This window comes from Podarcis erhardii (genome assembly GCF_964252035.2).
Source record: "Podarcis erhardii genome assembly, chromosome: 7".
NCBI lineage: Eukaryota > Metazoa > Chordata > Lepidosauria > Squamata > Lacertidae > Podarcis > Podarcis erhardii.
In genome coordinates this window covers 26,593,206-26,610,963 of record NC_138511.1, presented here as the reverse complement: position 1 = coordinate 26,610,963, position 17,758 = coordinate 26,593,206, and the positions used below count along the sequence as shown (strand labels likewise).

General features: G+C 44.4%; 1 protein-coding gene across 1 annotated transcript in view; it reads right to left on the bottom strand.

The window, feature by feature from the left end:
* Positions 1–17,758, bottom strand: part of LOC309347020 (uncharacterized protein) — an 81,517-nt gene that overhangs the window by 28,852 nt on the left and 34,907 nt on the right. The window contains exon 2 of the mRNA XM_081871450.1: positions 14,330–14,487. Coding sequence (XP_081727576.1) covers positions 14,330–14,487 — 158 coding nt within the window. The remainder of the gene's footprint in view (positions 1–14,329; positions 14,488–17,758) is intronic.

Below are 17,758 nucleotides of genomic sequence, written 5' to 3'. Positions count from 1 at the left end.
CCTCTAGTGCTCCAAAATTCTAACTCCCATAATCTCTGATCATTGTTCATGCTGGCTGGGGCTGGTGAGGGTTGGACACTGGCAGTATTTTCAGGGCTCCTCATTGGCTGCTTACCCATGCTCTATAAGGTCAACATCAACTGTGTTATATAAATTAAAAATTTAATGCAGCAGGTGCTGATGCCAGGCCTGTGGGCACCAGCTTACTCACCAGTAGCTCTTGTTTATTTGATATGTATTTTATGTTCTTATTTTGTAATTTATGTTGTGAACCATCCTGTGGTTTTTGGATGAAGAGTGGTATACAAATTTTAACAGCAGCAGCAGCAGCAGCAGCAACAACAACAACAGCAATAGCAATAAGCAGCGACAATAATCCATTACCACCATCACTGGGTTTAAAGCTAGAGCTCTCAATGAGCATAGACCAGGGGTCAGCAAAGTTTTTCAGCAGGGGGCCAGTCCACTGTGCATCAGACCTTGGGGGGGGGGCTGGACTATATTTTGAAAAAAATAATAATGAACGAATTCCTATGCCCCACAAATAACCCAGAGATGCATTTTAAATAAAAGCACACATTCTACTCATGTAAAAACACCAGGCAGGCCCCACAAATAACCCAGAGATGCATTTTAAATAAAAGGGCACATTCGACTCATGTAAAAACACGCTGATTCCCGGACAGTCTGCAGGCCAGATTTAGAAGGTGATTGGGCTGGATCCAGCCCCCGGGCCTTAGTTTCCCTACCCATGGCATACAGACCAACTCCTTTCTCCTCCCTCTCCCCACACTACCACACACCCATGATTTGAATGCAGGAAGATTGTTGTTATTTATAGTTCTCTTATTACTGCAATCTCCAAACTGCGCTTTGCCAGTTTTGATCCTGGGATCAGAGCAGTTGTATAATGCAGTTACCAAAGTGTTAATGTTAGATGCGCTAAAACCCAACCCAACATGAACTGAGCCCAGAAACTCGCCACAAACAAGTGGAAACAAAACAAGGTATGCTCAATGTCCTCATTTGACCACCCAAGAGAAGGGCTGGAGGAAATGGAAAGAGACACACCCTCAAACCCCACAAACCTGCCTTCTTGGACAGGTTAATCAGCCACTCGCAGCAACTTTCTACTGAGGGGGAATATATCCATTTCGAAATGCCATTCTAATTGCTTCTATTACAAGAGTCTTATGAGAAGGTGCCCAACAGCTTGAAACCTTACATTTGAAGCTGCAAGGTTAATAAACACTAGCAAGTTACTGTAACGTGCAAATTATACACCCTAATTTTCACAGTTGGCCACTGGGATTTAATTAAGGTCACTGGAACAAATCACAGCACTTGAAGAGTGATTGCCTTGTTTAATTTCTCAGCAGAGTTTGCCACATTGTTGGGGTTTTTTGTTTTTTTAAAAAGAAGAACTTCCCACATTTTTTTTCAAATGGAACGACTTAGGAAGGATCATGGAATGCTTTCCTTAAAAAGAAAGAAAGGGCAATTTGGAAGCAAAAAAGAGGTGAAACCTTACAATATCTGGCTATTTTAGGGTAACTGTGGAGAACTCATTGCCCTTCATATGCCGTAGGACTACAAGTCCCATCATCACTAGCCAACCAGCAGGGCCAATAGTCAGGCATGGTAAGAGTAAAGTGAAACCAAGGGAGCGAGCTATCAATGACATCAGAAACCATTCTCCAACGTGTGCCTGAACACTTTCGCAAGATTTCTATACAAATGGGTGGGGTGGGGGAGTTGCTCTGAGCATGACAATGGAAATTGAGAAGCTACATTGCACCATCTTGGCTGAAAGTGCCTGGTCACTGATGCCTGAAGGAGAGCTAAAATGCAGAGGAAAGAGGCTGTGAAGCTGGTGAGAAGAAATCCATGGGTGGAAATAATGCAACTGTGATCAGAATGCAAACATGGCCCTACTTATACTTGGAGTCTGCATGGCTATTGATGGTAGCAGCAGACACTTGCTGGAGGAGTCACCAGTTCTTTGGGGATCTGGGTTTTAATTTACACATTGCTTGGCATTCTGGAATGGAGTCTTTTAATTTTGCAATAGGAGAGGCAAAATAAAGCACTTCTTCACATAGTGCACAGTTAGACTATGCTATCAGCAGCAATTAGATTCTGGGTACCAGTTCCAGGAGGGGGACGGGGGTGGCGCTGTGGGTTAAACCACAGAGCCTAGGACTCGCTGATCAGAAGGTTGGCGGTTCGAATCCTCACGATGGGGTGAGCTCCCGTTGCTCAGTCCCAGCTCCTGCCAACCTAGCAGTTTGAAAGCACGTCCAAGTGCAAGTAGATAAATAGGTACCACTCTGGCAGGAAGGTAAACGGTGTTTCCGTGCGCTGCTCTGGTTCGCCAGAAGCAGCTTAGTCATGCTGGCCACATGACCTGGAAGCTGTATGCCGGCTCCCTTGGCCAATAAAGCGAGATGAGCGGCGCAACCCCAGAGTCGGCCATGACTGGACCTAATGGTCAGGGGTCCCTTTACATTTACCTTACCAGTTCCAGGAAACCACAGTGGTGAGGGGAGAGTGCTCTGGCGGGTTTCTCACAGGCATCTGTGTGGCCATTGTGAGATCAGGATGCTGGACTAGATGGGCCGTCGACTTGATCCATAAGGGATCTCCTCATGTTCAACTTGTGGGCTTCCTATTGGCATCTCGCTGACCACTAGATACACCTTTGGTCTGACACAGCAGCTCTCCTTATTTCCGTACGCTCTCTCTTCCCCACCATTCTTTCCTCCTGCGCTTTCTGGCAACTGCTCCATCAACTATATAGGAGGAATGTCGGCCTCAAACTTCTCTACTTAAACCCTTCCCCTCCTTTCCTCTTGTCCCCACTTGTCCTAGTGTAAAGGTAGCCAACATGATGTCCTCCAAGGAAAACAAGGAGACATGAAAATAGAGTTCAGTGTGTAAGCAATGGAGGGATGTTAATGATGTCACCCCATCATCCCTGACCATTGGCTGTGCTGGTTCCAACTGGCAATATTTGGACAGCTCCCAGTTGGCTATCCCTGCCTCGTAGGAATGGGTGCAAAAGAAGGGGAAACTACAATTCCTGTGTGAGATATGAGAAGAGGAGGTCTATAGCATGGAAGAGAGGAATGCACCAGCAAGGGGGAAGGAAAGATTGGGTCCCTGCCCCAGCTCCAGTTAAAATCTAAGCCTGAGAAGAACCCACATCACTTGCATTAAAGGGTGGCTCTACAAGCCAACAGATTCTTAAAACTGGAATTCGTGTGTTGGGACACCATCTCTGTTTCAGCCCATGCCTAAACTTTTTGTTCTTTCTTCAAAGGCATATCTTCAATCAGAGGGCTAATGAGTTTGCCACTAAAAGTAGGGCTATGGCCCATTTGCACAGATGGGGGCCTGCCCCCCAAAGCAGGATTGGTTGATCTATTTTTAACGGCAAGGAAGCCAAGATCTGGATCTGATAGAAAGAACAACTGAGAGCGAAGTAATTGACAAGGGCAACTTTAATGTAAGTCACTGTCGTTTCACATAAATGTCAGAACCTTTTAAAGCAGCGACCTTATGCCCAACTCCCTTGTTCTTGTGCATAGAGGTCCGCAGTGATGTGTGAGGCTGCAAAGTGGTTTATGTCTAACAAGACAGGGACAATAAAAGCAAAGATTCACCAGGACAGAATAAACTCTCTCTCTCATAACATGAAAGTAGTGGCTGTTCTCCATCCTCATCACCAAGCAGGGGCCTTCCCGCATTGTTATAATGATGCATAAAGGTAAAGGGTAAAGGACCCCTGACCATTAGGTCCAGTCGTGGCCGACCCTGGGGTTGCGGCACTCATCTCGCTTTATTGGTTGAGGGAGCTTCCAGGTCATGTGGCCAGCATGACTAAGCCGCTTCTGGCGAACCAGAGCAGCGCATGGAAATGCCGTTTACCTTCCCGCTGGAGCGGTACCTATTTATCTACTTGCACTTTGATGTGCTTTCGAACTGCTAGGTTGGCAGGAGCTGGGACCGAGCAACGGGAGCTCACCCCATCGCGGGGATTCGAACCGCCGACCTTCTGATCAGCAAGTCCTAGGCACTGAGGTTTAACCCACAGCGCCACCCACTTCCCTTATAATGATGCATAGTATTTATTAAATCAAGGGTTGCCAACTTTATAAGCCAGTGCACACATCTGGAACTTGGAGAAAGTCACAAAACGGTTGTTGTGTTTTGTGGACAGCATCTCTGGAGAGATATTGCCGGAACCTAGTAAGCCACAGTCACTTCTCATTTTTCTGGTGGCAGGGAGCAGGCAGGACACCCATGGTGGTGGCCAAGAAGCAAGGAGAAGCAGTGGAGGCTTCCAGCAAGGAATATTCCCTTGTGAGGACTCCAAGAGATCTCATGGGGGCTTTTGGAAGGTCTTGCTGAAAGTTGCCTCCGAAGCTGCTTCTCCTTCCTTCTCTGCTGTCATTGGCAGGCAGGGCACCCATGGTGGCACCCCACCCTCTTGGACTATGCCTCCTGAGGTGGCTGCCTCAGTCTGCCTCATGGGAGAGCCAGCCCTGGGCCTTCTGTATTTGGAAAGTCCTTTTCGGGGGGTAATGCATCCTCTGTGATATTAGTCACAGAACTGGCTAACTGGTTGAGTTCCCTTCAATCATATTATATCCGAATAAGAGAAACGGGCAGATCCTTATCCAAGAAATTGCTAGGCTGAGTGTTCCTGAACCTGCTTCCAAATTTCCTTGGCTGGAACACTGTTTGCATTTGCAGCAGAAGAGGTGGTGACCCACAGGCAGTTTGTGGCGGCAGCTCAGGCTATGCAATTCCAGGCTGGCGGCTCTGCCAAATCCCGACAGCTGTACGCATGCCTAGCCAGTATCCTGCAAAGTCTGGTTTGGGTATGTGATGGAAAACCTGGGCCAGCTGCATGGATTACAGCAGAAGCCTTTCCTGCAAAGGGAAAGGAAGCATCTCTGCTTGGAGCAACTGCAATGCTGTTTATATAGAAGTTAAACAAAAATGGGGTTCATTCAACATCTGTCACCGTAAGAATAGCTAGAGCTGGATTAGCCAATGTTCTGCCCTCCAGGTGCTGACATACCAGTTGCTGGAAATGACAGGAGGAGAGAGGACTCTTGTGCTCAGATCCTGCTTGCAGGTTTCCCTCAGGCACTGTGAGAACAGGATGCTGGTCTAGATGGGCCATTGGCCTGATCCAGAAAGCCCTTCTTATGTTCTTACAGATTGCAACTCCCTCACCCCATGCTGGCTGTGGATGATGGGAGGTGGAGTCCAGTCACCTTTGGAGGGCATCAGGTTGGGAAAGGCTTTAAAGCCCTTCACACGGCCTAGGACGCTCGTACCTATGGGACCGCCTCTTCCGGTATGCCCCACGGAGAGCCTCAAGGTCCATAAATAGCAACACCCTAGTGGTCCCGGGCCCTAAGGAAGTTAGATTAGCTTCAACCACAGCCAGGGCCTTTTCAACACTGGCTCCGGCCTGGTGGAATGCTCTGCCTCATGAGACCAGGGCCCTGCAGGATCTGATTTCTTTCTGCAGAGCCTGTAAGACAGAGTTGTACTGCCTGGCCTTTGGCTTGGAGCCAATTTGATTCCCTCCTTTTCTTTCTTTTTTCTTTTCCTTTCTCCTCCTGCGATGAGGCTACATTTTAATATTTTAATGTTTCAATATTTTAATGTTGTATTTTAATTTTTGTTTTTAAGTTGTAATCATTCAACTTGTTTTTATTATTGCTTGTTAGCCGCCCTGAGCCCGGCCTTGGCTGGGGAGGGCGGGGTATAAATAATAATAATAATAATAATAATGTGAGCTGACCAGAAGTCTCTCTCCAGACTTTTTGGCAGGAGTCCATTCACATTCTACCTGGAATTGTTGGAGGATGAAACTGCAGCCTTGGCATGCCAAGCAAATTCTCTGCCTAGGGGCTTTCCCCCCGGTGCTGCCTGGATGTTTTGGACTACAACTCCTGTCACTCCTAACTATTGACCTGATCCTTGGATTCTCGTGACTAGGAATGGATGGGGCTCAGTCTATGTCAGGTTCACATTTGTAAGTCCAACTTCCCGGTAACTCTGCATTTTTATTTTATTTTTATTTTTCTAAAAAACTAATTCAAAATTGTACCTCTTTTTAAAAAAACACGTCTTCATGAAGTATGAATTTTTGAATATACTATAAAATAGCATCCATGTGTGCAATTTATGCTAAAATATGCATTTTGGCACAGAAAAACAATGCAGATTTAGAGTGCAATAGGTGAATTAGTTCAGAAAGTGTGAATCAGGTCAGTGTGCCTAATAATTCACTTTTTAATATATTTTCAGTTGTGTTTGTAAAATATATATTGCTTTGTTGTTTACTTCTATGGGCTTCTTTGGAAGGAACAATGGAAAACAACAACAACAACAACAACTTATTAAACTCAGTTTTACTATGTAAGTTTTACTACTATCCTGATACAACAGCAATCCTAGAGCAAGATTCATCACAATGAGAAGGGTATCCGGTGGATATCCAGTTGAGCTGGGAGGTTCCAGGCCCAGCTGGGCTATTCTGGAATAGCTGGGCTATTAACTCCCCATCTTCTCTTAAGCCAATGTAGCTTCCTTGTCGTGGGACCCAGCCAGTTGAGCTGAGCCCAAGGCTAGCATATATTAAACCACCGTAATAAACCACACCTAGGACTTGCCGATCAGAAGGTCGGCGGTTCAAATCCCTGTGACGGGGTGAGCTCCCGTTGCTCGGTCCCTGCTCCTCCCAACCTAGCAGTTCGAAATAACGTCAAAGTGCAAGTAGATAAATAGGAACCGCTCTGGCGGGAAGGTAAACGGCGTTTCCGTGTGCTGCTCTGGTTCGCCAGAAGCGGCTTAGTCATGCTGGCCACATGACCCGGAAGCTGTCTGCGGACAAACGCCGGCTCCCTCGGCCCATAGAGCGAGATGAGCACCGCAACCCCAGAGTCAGTCATGACTGGACCTAATGGTCAGGGGTCCCCTTTACCCTTTACCTTTTAAGCCCTAGAAAGGGGGCATTCGGGGTGAGTGGGGCAGGACTAGAGAGGGAGGACTTTGGCACCCCCTAAGCCTGTTCAGCTCAGTCACAGCTTCATTTAGCAGTTCATGTGGCAACCTATCACATGACCTGGTAAATGAAGGGTTGGTTAGGCTGGCTCAGTCAGCAGAACTGACTGCTCCAGAATGGAGTTTAGATATGGGGTAGTTTGCCCTGGTTTAACACAAGCTTCCTGCATATAGGATAAGAAAAGCAGGAAGGAAGGAGCAGTAATGTGCCCTCTCACTATTTTAAAAGAATAACAATAGAGTAGCTGGGTCCCCACTTAGCACCTACTAAGGCTAAGCACGATATGTCACCTTAAAAAAAGTCAGAAAATAATGTTTCTACAGAGTCCGCTATCACTCTTGCTACATGGAAGTAAGTTTGTGGCTCCCGGTAGAAAGAGATAAGAGCAACAATGTGTTATCTCTCTCTAGCTCCCCACTCTTATCTCTGGATTTTTATGGAGACGTCTCTTCAAGCAAACCACATTTGGAGAGAATCAAGGAAAGCTTTCCGGAGCTTTTAATTTCCGGCAAGTTTCTTTCCGGGTGGAGCAGAATCCGTAAAGAGCGGTGAGGGCAACTAACAGCTTGTTCCTAGGCAGATTTAAAGTGTGCCTCACTAGAGATGGGGGATCTGCCTCCTCCCACTTTGGCACAGAATACTTTTATTACTAAAAGAATAGAAAAACAATCCTCAAAATGCACTTTTCCTAACGCTTTTCAAAAATGTTTCCATTAAGAGAAATTGAATGCAAAAATATAATGATGGGGAAAATTTGCCCCAAATGCTGATTAATTTTCATGAGGACTTTAAATTTTTAATCACAAACTGACATGGAAATACGGATTACTACACATATGACTGGAAAAATAAGGAAGAGAGAGAAATCAAAATTGACAGTTTCACCTATTTAGCCCATCAATGTCACTGGTTGTACGTTTGCCTGATGCCAAAAAAGAGTGGGTTTTGCTCAGCAATGTGACAGATTACTGTATTCAAGCCAGACTTGCAGCCTAAAACCACAGTGAGCCACAGAGACATCCCATTTGTGGGGAGGACAGGGTATTCTAAAGCAATGGCACACCACTCCCCCCGCACCACTGACAGAAGAATATTTTGCAATGAGCATTTATTTACTACGGGACGCGGGTGGCGCTGTAGGTTAAACCACAGAGCCTAGGACTGCCGATCAGAAGGTCAGCGGTTCGAATCCCCGTGATGGGGTGAGCTCCCGTTGCTTTGAGCTGCCAACCTAGCAGTTCAAAAGCACATCAAAGTGCAAGTAGATAAATAGGTACCACTCCATCGGGAAGGTAAACAGCGTTTCCGTGCGCTGTTCTGGTTCGCCAGAAGCGGCTTAATCATGCTGGCCATATGACCCAATAAAGTGAGATGAGCGCCGCAACCCCAGAGTCAGTCACGACTGGACCTAATGGCCAGGGGTCCCTTTACCATTATTTATTTACTACAGCTGCCCATGGAGTCTCAGATTAATTCTGTATTCAGGGCAGCTGTCTACCAGCTCCATCTGGTACACCACCTGTTTGTGCACTGTCTTGCTAGAATGGTACACGCTCTGCTTATCTCCCACTTGGACTACTGCAATGCGCTCTACGTGGGACTACCTTTGAAGGTGACTAAGAAATGACAACTCATGCCAAATGCGGTAGCTAGACTAGTGACTGGGAGCGGCTGCTGGGACCGTATAACACCAGTCCTAAAAGATCTACACTGGCTCCTGGTACATTTCTGAGCACAATTGAGAGTGTTGGTGCTAAGCTTTGAAGCCCTAAACAGCCTTGGCCCTGTATACCTGAAGGAGCGTCTCCACCCCTGCCCCTCAGCCCAGATACTGAGATACATCACAGAGGGCCTTCTGGCAATTCCCCCACTGAGAAAAGTGGTTACAGGGAAGCAGGCAGAAGGCCTTCTTGGCAGTGGCACCCACCCTGTGGAATGCCCTCCCATCAGATGTCAAGGAAATAAACAACTATCGGACTTTTAGAAGACATCTGAAGGCAGCCCTGTATCAGGAAGTTTTCAATGCTTGATGTTTAATTATGTTTGTGTTGGAAGCTGCCCAGAGTGGTTGAGGCAATGCAGCCAGATTGGTGGGGTTTGATGATGATAGTGATGATAATTATAATGATGATATAATGATAATGATAATAATTGCAGTCCAGCTTTTCATTAAAAAGATGCCCAGACTTCCCTGGGTTGCATCAAATGTAGTCCTACTCAGAGTAGACACACAAAAAGGAATGGACATGACTAACTTAGCTCCACTAATTTCATGGTGTCTTATTTCAGTCTGACTTAGTTAAGATACAACTGCATATAATCAAGACACTGGTGCAAACAGGCACCCTTATCAAACAGAATCCTATTGCTGAGCAACACTTAGCATATAGAAAGCAGCCTTAGACCATTGTTCCATCTAGCTCAGTACACTGACTGGCAGTGGAGCTCCAGGATTGCAGGCAAGGTTCTCTTCTTGGAGATGTCAGGGATTGAACTCAGGGACTTCCCTAAAGCACCTAGGAAGGTGGCCTACACATGCCTGGGCTTCTCTGGGTGGAGGTTGGCATAGGCATATATGCACATGGAAAACTGTGTTGGTCCATCTAGCTCAGCATTGCACATCCCAATTGGATGTGATCCCTCCAAGGTGTTGCATCTAGGAGTTGTTCCCAGTTACACCTGGAGATGCCTGAGATTGAACCTGGTATTTTTTGCATGCAAAACTGGGGCTTGGTCACTGAGCTGTGAATGCTATTTATGAACTGAGCAAGATGATACTATCCATAGAAACGTAGAACTGTAGCGTTGGAAGGGATCCAAAGGGTCTTCCAGCTAATTGATCCATCTAGCTCAGGATTGCCATTACTCAATGGAAGGGACTCTTCCTGGGTCTTCCCCGGGGTTGAATCCAGGACCTGCAGCATGCCATGCATGTACTATACCACCGAGCTGCAACCTCTACATGCCCAGTGCCAGGGGTCAGGCCAGGAACATAGCCCCAAATTCTCAGTAATCTTGTGATGTAATGAATGGGGCTAGAATGGGACCAGGGAAGTGAGATGGCCCTTGCTCCCTATGAGCCATATGGAACATATGCCGTTAATTCAGTTTGCTTAATAATTCTGCGGTTCTTTTGAGTGCAGGAATCTTTAGGCGGGTGTTTGTGCGTGTGTTCCCTTTCGTTGCCGAAAAGGGAAGCAACTGCACGATTGCACGGCTTGATCACTTTTTACTTTAATTGCTCGGCTTAAAGGCCACCTCTGAACATGTTGGGTCATCTCACCAGCTGCTCCTGCCCACCCCGATTCCAACTCTGCCTCCCACCCAGAGTCATTCCAGGGCATGAAAGGCGTCCTTGTCACCACTGCAGAGCAAACACATAGCAAAAGGTCACACAACATTTCGTTCCTTTTGACAACAACTCGTTTGATCACCCAGAAGCTGGGTGCGGGGGGAGACAGCGAGAGAGAGCGAGAGAGAGACAAGAATGGTTGCCTTTATACATTTCTCTGGGTTAGTCCATGGCAGGAATGATATCTGGAGACTGGGGCGGAGCAGGTTTGGGTGGCAAGGCCATCTCACAGGCTATTTAACTGTCGCTGTAGAAACAAGAACTATGCTGGAGTAGCTATCAAGGCTGCCAAGCAGAGGAAGACTTTGAATAAGTTAAAAAGCCTCGCTTGACAAAACAGCCACTGTCTCCATGGCTAAGAGGAGGTCCGCTTGGCTACTGCAGAATGCGAACACTCATTACTACAACTCAGAAAAGAAAGCACATCAGCAGCACTCAGCTATATTTCCACTTGTTTCTTGCCCACACAGCTGGCGTATGTGTTACTATTTTCAATCTCGCCCGCCCTGCAGTGGTAAATAGCTGAAGATGAGCTTGTGACTGGAAAGTAAACAGAACAGCGAATGTTGGAGCCAGGCAGAGGTGGGATTGCAGAACGTTGCCTTATATACCAGATCAGATCAATGATTTGTTCCCAATAGTGGTCCTATGCACTTGGTCCATCAAAAAGGCCTAGGATAGCTGTGTTCATTAATTTCAATGTGTTCCCTTTGAGTGAGAATAACAGTGGCCTACCTACACTCTACAGGACATTGTAGAGGACATTGGTGGGTCCTTTATCTGTGGGTTAAACCACAGAGCCTAGGACTTGCTGATCAGAAGGTTGGCGATTCAAATCCCCGTGACAGGGTGAGCTCCCGTTGCTTGGTCCCTGCTCCTGCCAACCTAGCAACTCGAAATAATGTCAAAGTGCAAGTAGATAAATAGGTACCGCTCTGGTGGGAAGGTAAACGGTGTTTCCATGTGCTGCTCTGGTTCGCCAGAAGTGGCTTAATCATGCTAGCCACATGACCAGGAAGCTGTATGCCGGCTCCCTCAGCCAATAAAGCGAGATGAGCGCCGCAACCCCAGAGTCGGCCACAACAGGACCTAATGGTCAGGGGTCCCTTTACCATTACCTTACACCAGCAACCACCAGCCTGGCACTCTGAGCTTTCCAGAAATAAATTTAGAATTTAAGAATTATTTAAAATTATATAGGAAGAACACCAACCCTATTGACTGAATTAGAATAATAAATTGAAAAAATTAGAAGTGTTATTCATAAAATGAAGTCCACAAAGAACTAGACCAGATGGTTTTCTTACAGATTGGTATAAGACATATTTTGACTGATTTATTCTTTTTGCCCCTAACTGCCTAAGCATATTATTTAAGGAAAACGGGAAAAAGTGGGGAATAGGTCTGCCAATGTCAACCTATGGAGCCTATATTTCTCCTATATCCAGGCCTGGCAAAGGCCATACTAGTTATGTAAACTATAGAGCAATATATTTAATTTATGTCCGTGTTAAAATGCTAACAGCCATTTCGACTAATAGATTTCAGACACTGGTTATCAACTGTAGTACATTTTAAATCAAGTGGATTTTATGCAGCATGGACAGGGAGTGGATCATCTAAGACTGGTATCCAATTCCATGGCCATAAATAACACAGAATAGCTCCAGCTGCACTTAAATCTTAGGATGCTGAAGGTATTTGATGAAGTATATTGGCAATTTCTGTTGTTACTTTGGACAAGTTTCAACTTCTTCAAGAATTTATAAAGTTCATAAGAATTTTATGCCTCTTCCTCTAAATAACAAAAAAGGGAGAAATGGAATTCTTTTGGATGTCTTTGGTTTGGATGTATTTGATACACTAGGAGGCAGCCCTCCATTGATCTTTGATTTATTTTTGGAACTCCTGGAAAGGTTCCTGAATCTTGGGGGAATTCATGGTTTTGTTCATGTGCAAGTAAGATTTAAAATAGCCTCATATGCTGATGATTTATTATTATTTATTAGTAGATTTGAAACATCTATACCAGAATTAATAAAAAAAAATTTTTTTTGTAGTATTTCAGTGCATACAGTTAAATTTGTCAAAATCTGAAATAGTACTAGCGGCCAATTTTAGATCACCTGCTTTGCACACTAATTGGTGATTTTGTTGGTGCCCAGAGGTCTCTACATATTTAACACATTTCTCTCTGAACATAATGTACTTGCTGATATCTGGTGGTGGTTTTAATTTCCCAGACATCCGCTTATATCATAAGGTGCGTTCGTTAGCATGGAAAAATGATTGGCAAATTTATCTTTTTATGAATACCCCCAGCATGGGCAATTTTAGAGATGGGTTGTTAGCAACAACTCTCTTTGGATGGCTAGTGAGAATGCAATGGAAAGAATGCAATGGAAACCATCCGTTTTAGCAGCTATAGAGATACGGTGCCTATTGGCTTGTCAGTTACAATTTGATCCATAGGCAATTAAAACACAAGATAATTAGAAACAGTTAAAAATAAATACATACATGATTTAAAGCAAGACTAAAAGAAAGTAGAGACTCACCGAAGTCCCTGAACACCAAAGGGCTTTTACCCTGACTCAATGTCATGTCATCACCTCAGCCATTATTGAAGGCCGATACAGGAAGATTGACTACCTGGATAGACAATGCCCATGTGACCCGGGACAAATAGAAACAGCAGATCATGTCCTTCTCTAATGCCTGTATTACAGAGACATTCATACTAGCCTGATTTCTCTACTGCTTCAAAAGTACCCAGGGTGCACAGGACAATTTTACACCTCCCTGCTGCTCTCAGAGACTGATCCTGCCACAATGTATAGCGTTGCTAGGTTCTGCACAGCAGCACTTGAGAATCGTAGGAGGATGACTTGTGCCACAAATCAGTTTTAATGAACATATCAGAGTGCTCTGTAAATGATAGTTATAACCTTTATATATCAACCTTTTGTGCTCTTCCACACCAGCCCAATGTTCCCGACCCTTCTTTTGAATTCTTTTAGCTTCTTTTAAATTCTTACAGACTTTTATATTCACCTAGTGTTTTAATACCTTTTAGCTTTCTAAAGCGCTTTTTAGATTTCAAATGCTGGTCTATGACCGTAATAAAGATTTGTTGAGTAGAGGCTCATGGTAAACACCAATTTATCAGGTTATGAAAGCCCACAGAGCAGAAATGTCATATCTCAATAGGAATGCTATTCCACAGAATGGGGCAGCCACGTGAAAAACTCTGTTCTGAGTTGTTATGGAGTGGGCTTCAGAGATCTCTGGAACTTACAGGAGAAACTCTCCTGCAAACTGCCATGAACTACAGGGTGTTGATCTACTGGGTGATATGGAGGTTTCTCAAATCTCTGGTTCCTGAATTGTGATTGAATCCCACCTGCAAATAGTGACAAATAGTGACACTGCCCATTGAAAGGTAATGCATTCCCTACATCTATGATGCATGCAAGGCTACTCCTGTCCCAACACGTTGAGAGATAGCCCCAAATGCCGCAAGAAAAAGAAAAACATCAGAGAGACATATAAGGCCAACAACTGACTTTTGGACGCAGGATGAAAAGGAAAAAGCAATGGTTCTTCACTTGAAGCCTTTTTTTTGGGGGGGGGTTAAATAATATAACGCGAATAGAAATCATTAAGAGTGCAGCTGTTAATTATGTGATAATTTTGAAAAAAAAGGAATGCAATAGACATAAATAAGAATATGAAACACAGTAATATTAGATCATAAAGGTCCATCAAGAATGGTGCACGGGAAGTCTCTTAACAAAATTGTATTAATTTGGACCTAATTTGTGTAATTGGGTTTATATCGGAAAATCAATAACAATAATTGGCAGGGCAACACACTGCTTTCGTACCTGCGCGTCCATTAAGAGGTGTCTCATGAGCGCCATGGAGTTCTTCAGTGTGTCTTTCTCGTTGGGCAGGAAAGTGTTGTCATCTTCACTCAGCGCTTTGGCCTTGTTCATGATGAAGTCTGAGATCTGGTCGTTCAAGGTGTGTAGCGACTGCACAGCTAAGGAGAAAGGACAGGAGGGGAGCTCTTGAGACTAGGGGTGGCTGATTAGGGACAATGCACTCAAAAAGTAACTGAAGTATCTGAGGTTGAAAAGCACTGCTGTGAATAATACTGAGTTAGATGGTGAAATGGCCTAACTAATAGATAGGCAGCTATCTATTTAAACCATCCTTTTGTTCAGAACCATGAGACTGGAAAATATTACTTTATTGATGGGTTGGGAGGTGGACCAACTGTTTAATTATCTGTTCCAGGGCCTCATCTGGACAGGTTGGTAGTGGCCCAGGTTCTCTCCCCAACCCACCTTTTTTGAAGAAGGGGACGGCAATTGCCCACCTCCAGTCGACAGGGTCCTCATCTGTTCTCCAAGAACCCTCAAAGATTATAGACAGCGGCTCTGAGATTACATTTCATTGGATGCAGTTCATTAGGATATAGAGACAACTGAAACCACAAGTCATTCCCTCCAGCTGGTTCCTTGTTGGTTTTTGCTGCCTATCGGCACGTTCCTCTACCACCACCCCAGTTTCCTGTGCACCCCAGTATCCTCTCCGTGTCCCCCCTGTCCTACTATTCTGTTGTTTTTCTTGTTTGGGAGAGTGCCTACTAAAAGAATGGGTGTGTGGACTCCTGTAGATGTTGTCTTATCCAGAGGTCCATTTGGTATGGTTTAGCAGTGGTTGGGAGCCTATGGTCCTCCAGATGCCGATGAACAGCAACTCCCATCAGCCCCAGCAAATATGGCCAAGAGCAAGGGATAATGGGAGTTGGAGTTCAGCAACATCTGGAGGACCAAAGGCTCCCCACACCTGCAATATTGGGATTGGGTCTTTAGCATGGTGGCACTTACTATCAGGAATGCCATTCAATATCTACTTAAGTCCTTCCTTTTTTTTGACAAGCTTCATCTTAGCCTGCATTCATATTGGATTTGAAAGTCTTTTTTTGCATATGACATTTTTCATTGTTTTTAATATATGGAATTTCTCTCTCCCCCCCAATTATTGTTTTCTTTTATTATTGTTTTTGCACATACGGAACTGCTTTCCCCCCATATGGAATTGTTTTTCATTGTTGATCCTTTGCTGTGAAATCACTTTGAGATATTGTATGAGAAGTGATTCATAAGTGGAATAAAACAAATAAACAGACAGACTTGTGGAGGGCATCATATCACAAAGCAGCATTTTTTTGTTTTGTTTTTGTTTCTCATCATTGATATATGTATCTATAGTGGTAAAAAGGAAAACACTTCTATCCATCTGAAACTGAACTTTAAAAGAATAAAATGAATTAAAATTCAAAGATTTTAAGGCAGTATTCATAAAATTTACACAATTGGCTTACTAAGAAGGAAAATGTTCTGTAATATACTACTCAATCAAAGAGTGAAACATCCTAAGAGGTTTAAATAGAGCAGGGGGAGACATGATTTGGAATTATGAGCCTGAGAAATATACCGTCTGAGCATGCACAGAGTGCATCTGCCTCCCCCATGAGGAATCTCTGTTTGTATTTAATGATTCCACAACAATAACTTCAGCCTGAAATATAAACTTGCTGAGTTGTGTCTCTTGCTAGTCCTACTCAGAGTAAACCCATTGAAATGAATGAGCACGACTAATGTAGGTGGTTCATGGTGCAATGGGTCTACCCTGAGTAGTGCTAGCACTGGACACAACACTATCACTGCTATTCTTTTACCAAAATGCTAAGAACAGCTCCCCCACCCCCAAAATACGTGGCCCTAGCACAAACAGATAGCAATCACTGCAGTGTTAAGGGGAAACAGCCAGTGTTTTGTGTGTCCTAGTTCACTGGAGCCTAGAGTAGTTCAAGTCCAGGTTTTACAAAAACATTACAAGACATGCAGCATCTATTGCTGACCAATAAGAAATACATGTCTCAGCATGACAAGAAGGAAGGAAGGAAGGAAGGAAGGAAGGAAGGAAGGAAGGAAGGAAGGAAGGAAGGAGAGAGAGGGGGGGAAGCCTCTCTCTTTTTCTTTTTTCTTTCCTCCCTCCCTCCCTCCCTCCCTCCCTCCCTTCCCTTCCCCTCTCCTCCCCTCTTAGCACAATTATGTAATCTTATTAATTCCACCAGCTTTTATTGAGGGTGAAGAGTTACAGGAAAGGTGGCATTTTTTTTAAAAAAAAACAAACCACAATTTGTCACACCAATCATCCCCATGGCTTGAACTCCAGGATGAGAGAGGGACAACAACAAGAAGAAAACAGAGAAATTGAGAGAGAAAGACTTTCATGCTAAAAGTGCCTTGACAAGCAGGAACCTGGTCCTGATGCAAAAAAGTGAGATCTGCATCTGATGAATGCTATGTGCATTGATTCAGCAACACTCCCGGCACCCGCCAACTCCTTTATGTTAAATCTGACTTGAGAGATATCCTCAAGATATGAGGGAATCCTGCCCTCATCTGGACAAGGAAATAATGTTCCACAAATATCCTAGCACTCAGGAGCTCTCCCGTTTTCCTCCATAGCCAATGTCTAATTATGTTGTCAACTCCCCATGGAATTTAGAATGGACAAATCGGTCTATGTATAGCTCATCTCATTTTCACAAGTCATAAGTGCATTCTGCTCAGATATTTAAATATACATTTCTATGTAGAGATGGGGGAGAAATCTGGCTCCTTTCAGGTTTCACACTTCCCAAAACAAAGCTCAAACTGAAACACAGCCATCCTTCGAAATTCACACTTTTCACAGTGCTCTAACCAAATGTGCATATTCTGGGAAGGTGTGCATAGCATATAAATGCAATCTAAATATAAATGCACCGAATTAGGGGGAAAATGGATTGCCAAACATGCACATTGTGCAAAACTGAATTCAGAAACGTGTGTTTGTCCTAAAATGCTGGGTAATTTTTTATGGCAATCTGGAAACTTATGCAGAAACACAGAGATCTGAAATCAAGATCAGAAAGATGAGAAATTGTGATAAAGCAAAGCGGACCGATTTGTTGGTGCCTGTTTTAAGCCTCCACTGGGAATCTGGAGCTCAGAATCCTTAGTCCAGACTCAAGCTCAGGCAAACACAGACCACTGAATACATAACAGAATCCATCCCAGACTGACATTGGAGAGGAAATAATGTCAATGGGACCCCAAGGAGGTGGGTTGGGTAGAGTTCTGGACATGCAACATGGAAGTAAAGGTTAAAAAAAGGTAAAGGACCTCTGGACGGTTAAGTCCAGTCAAAGGCGACTATGGTGTGGCGGCGCTCATCTCACTTTCAGGCCAAAG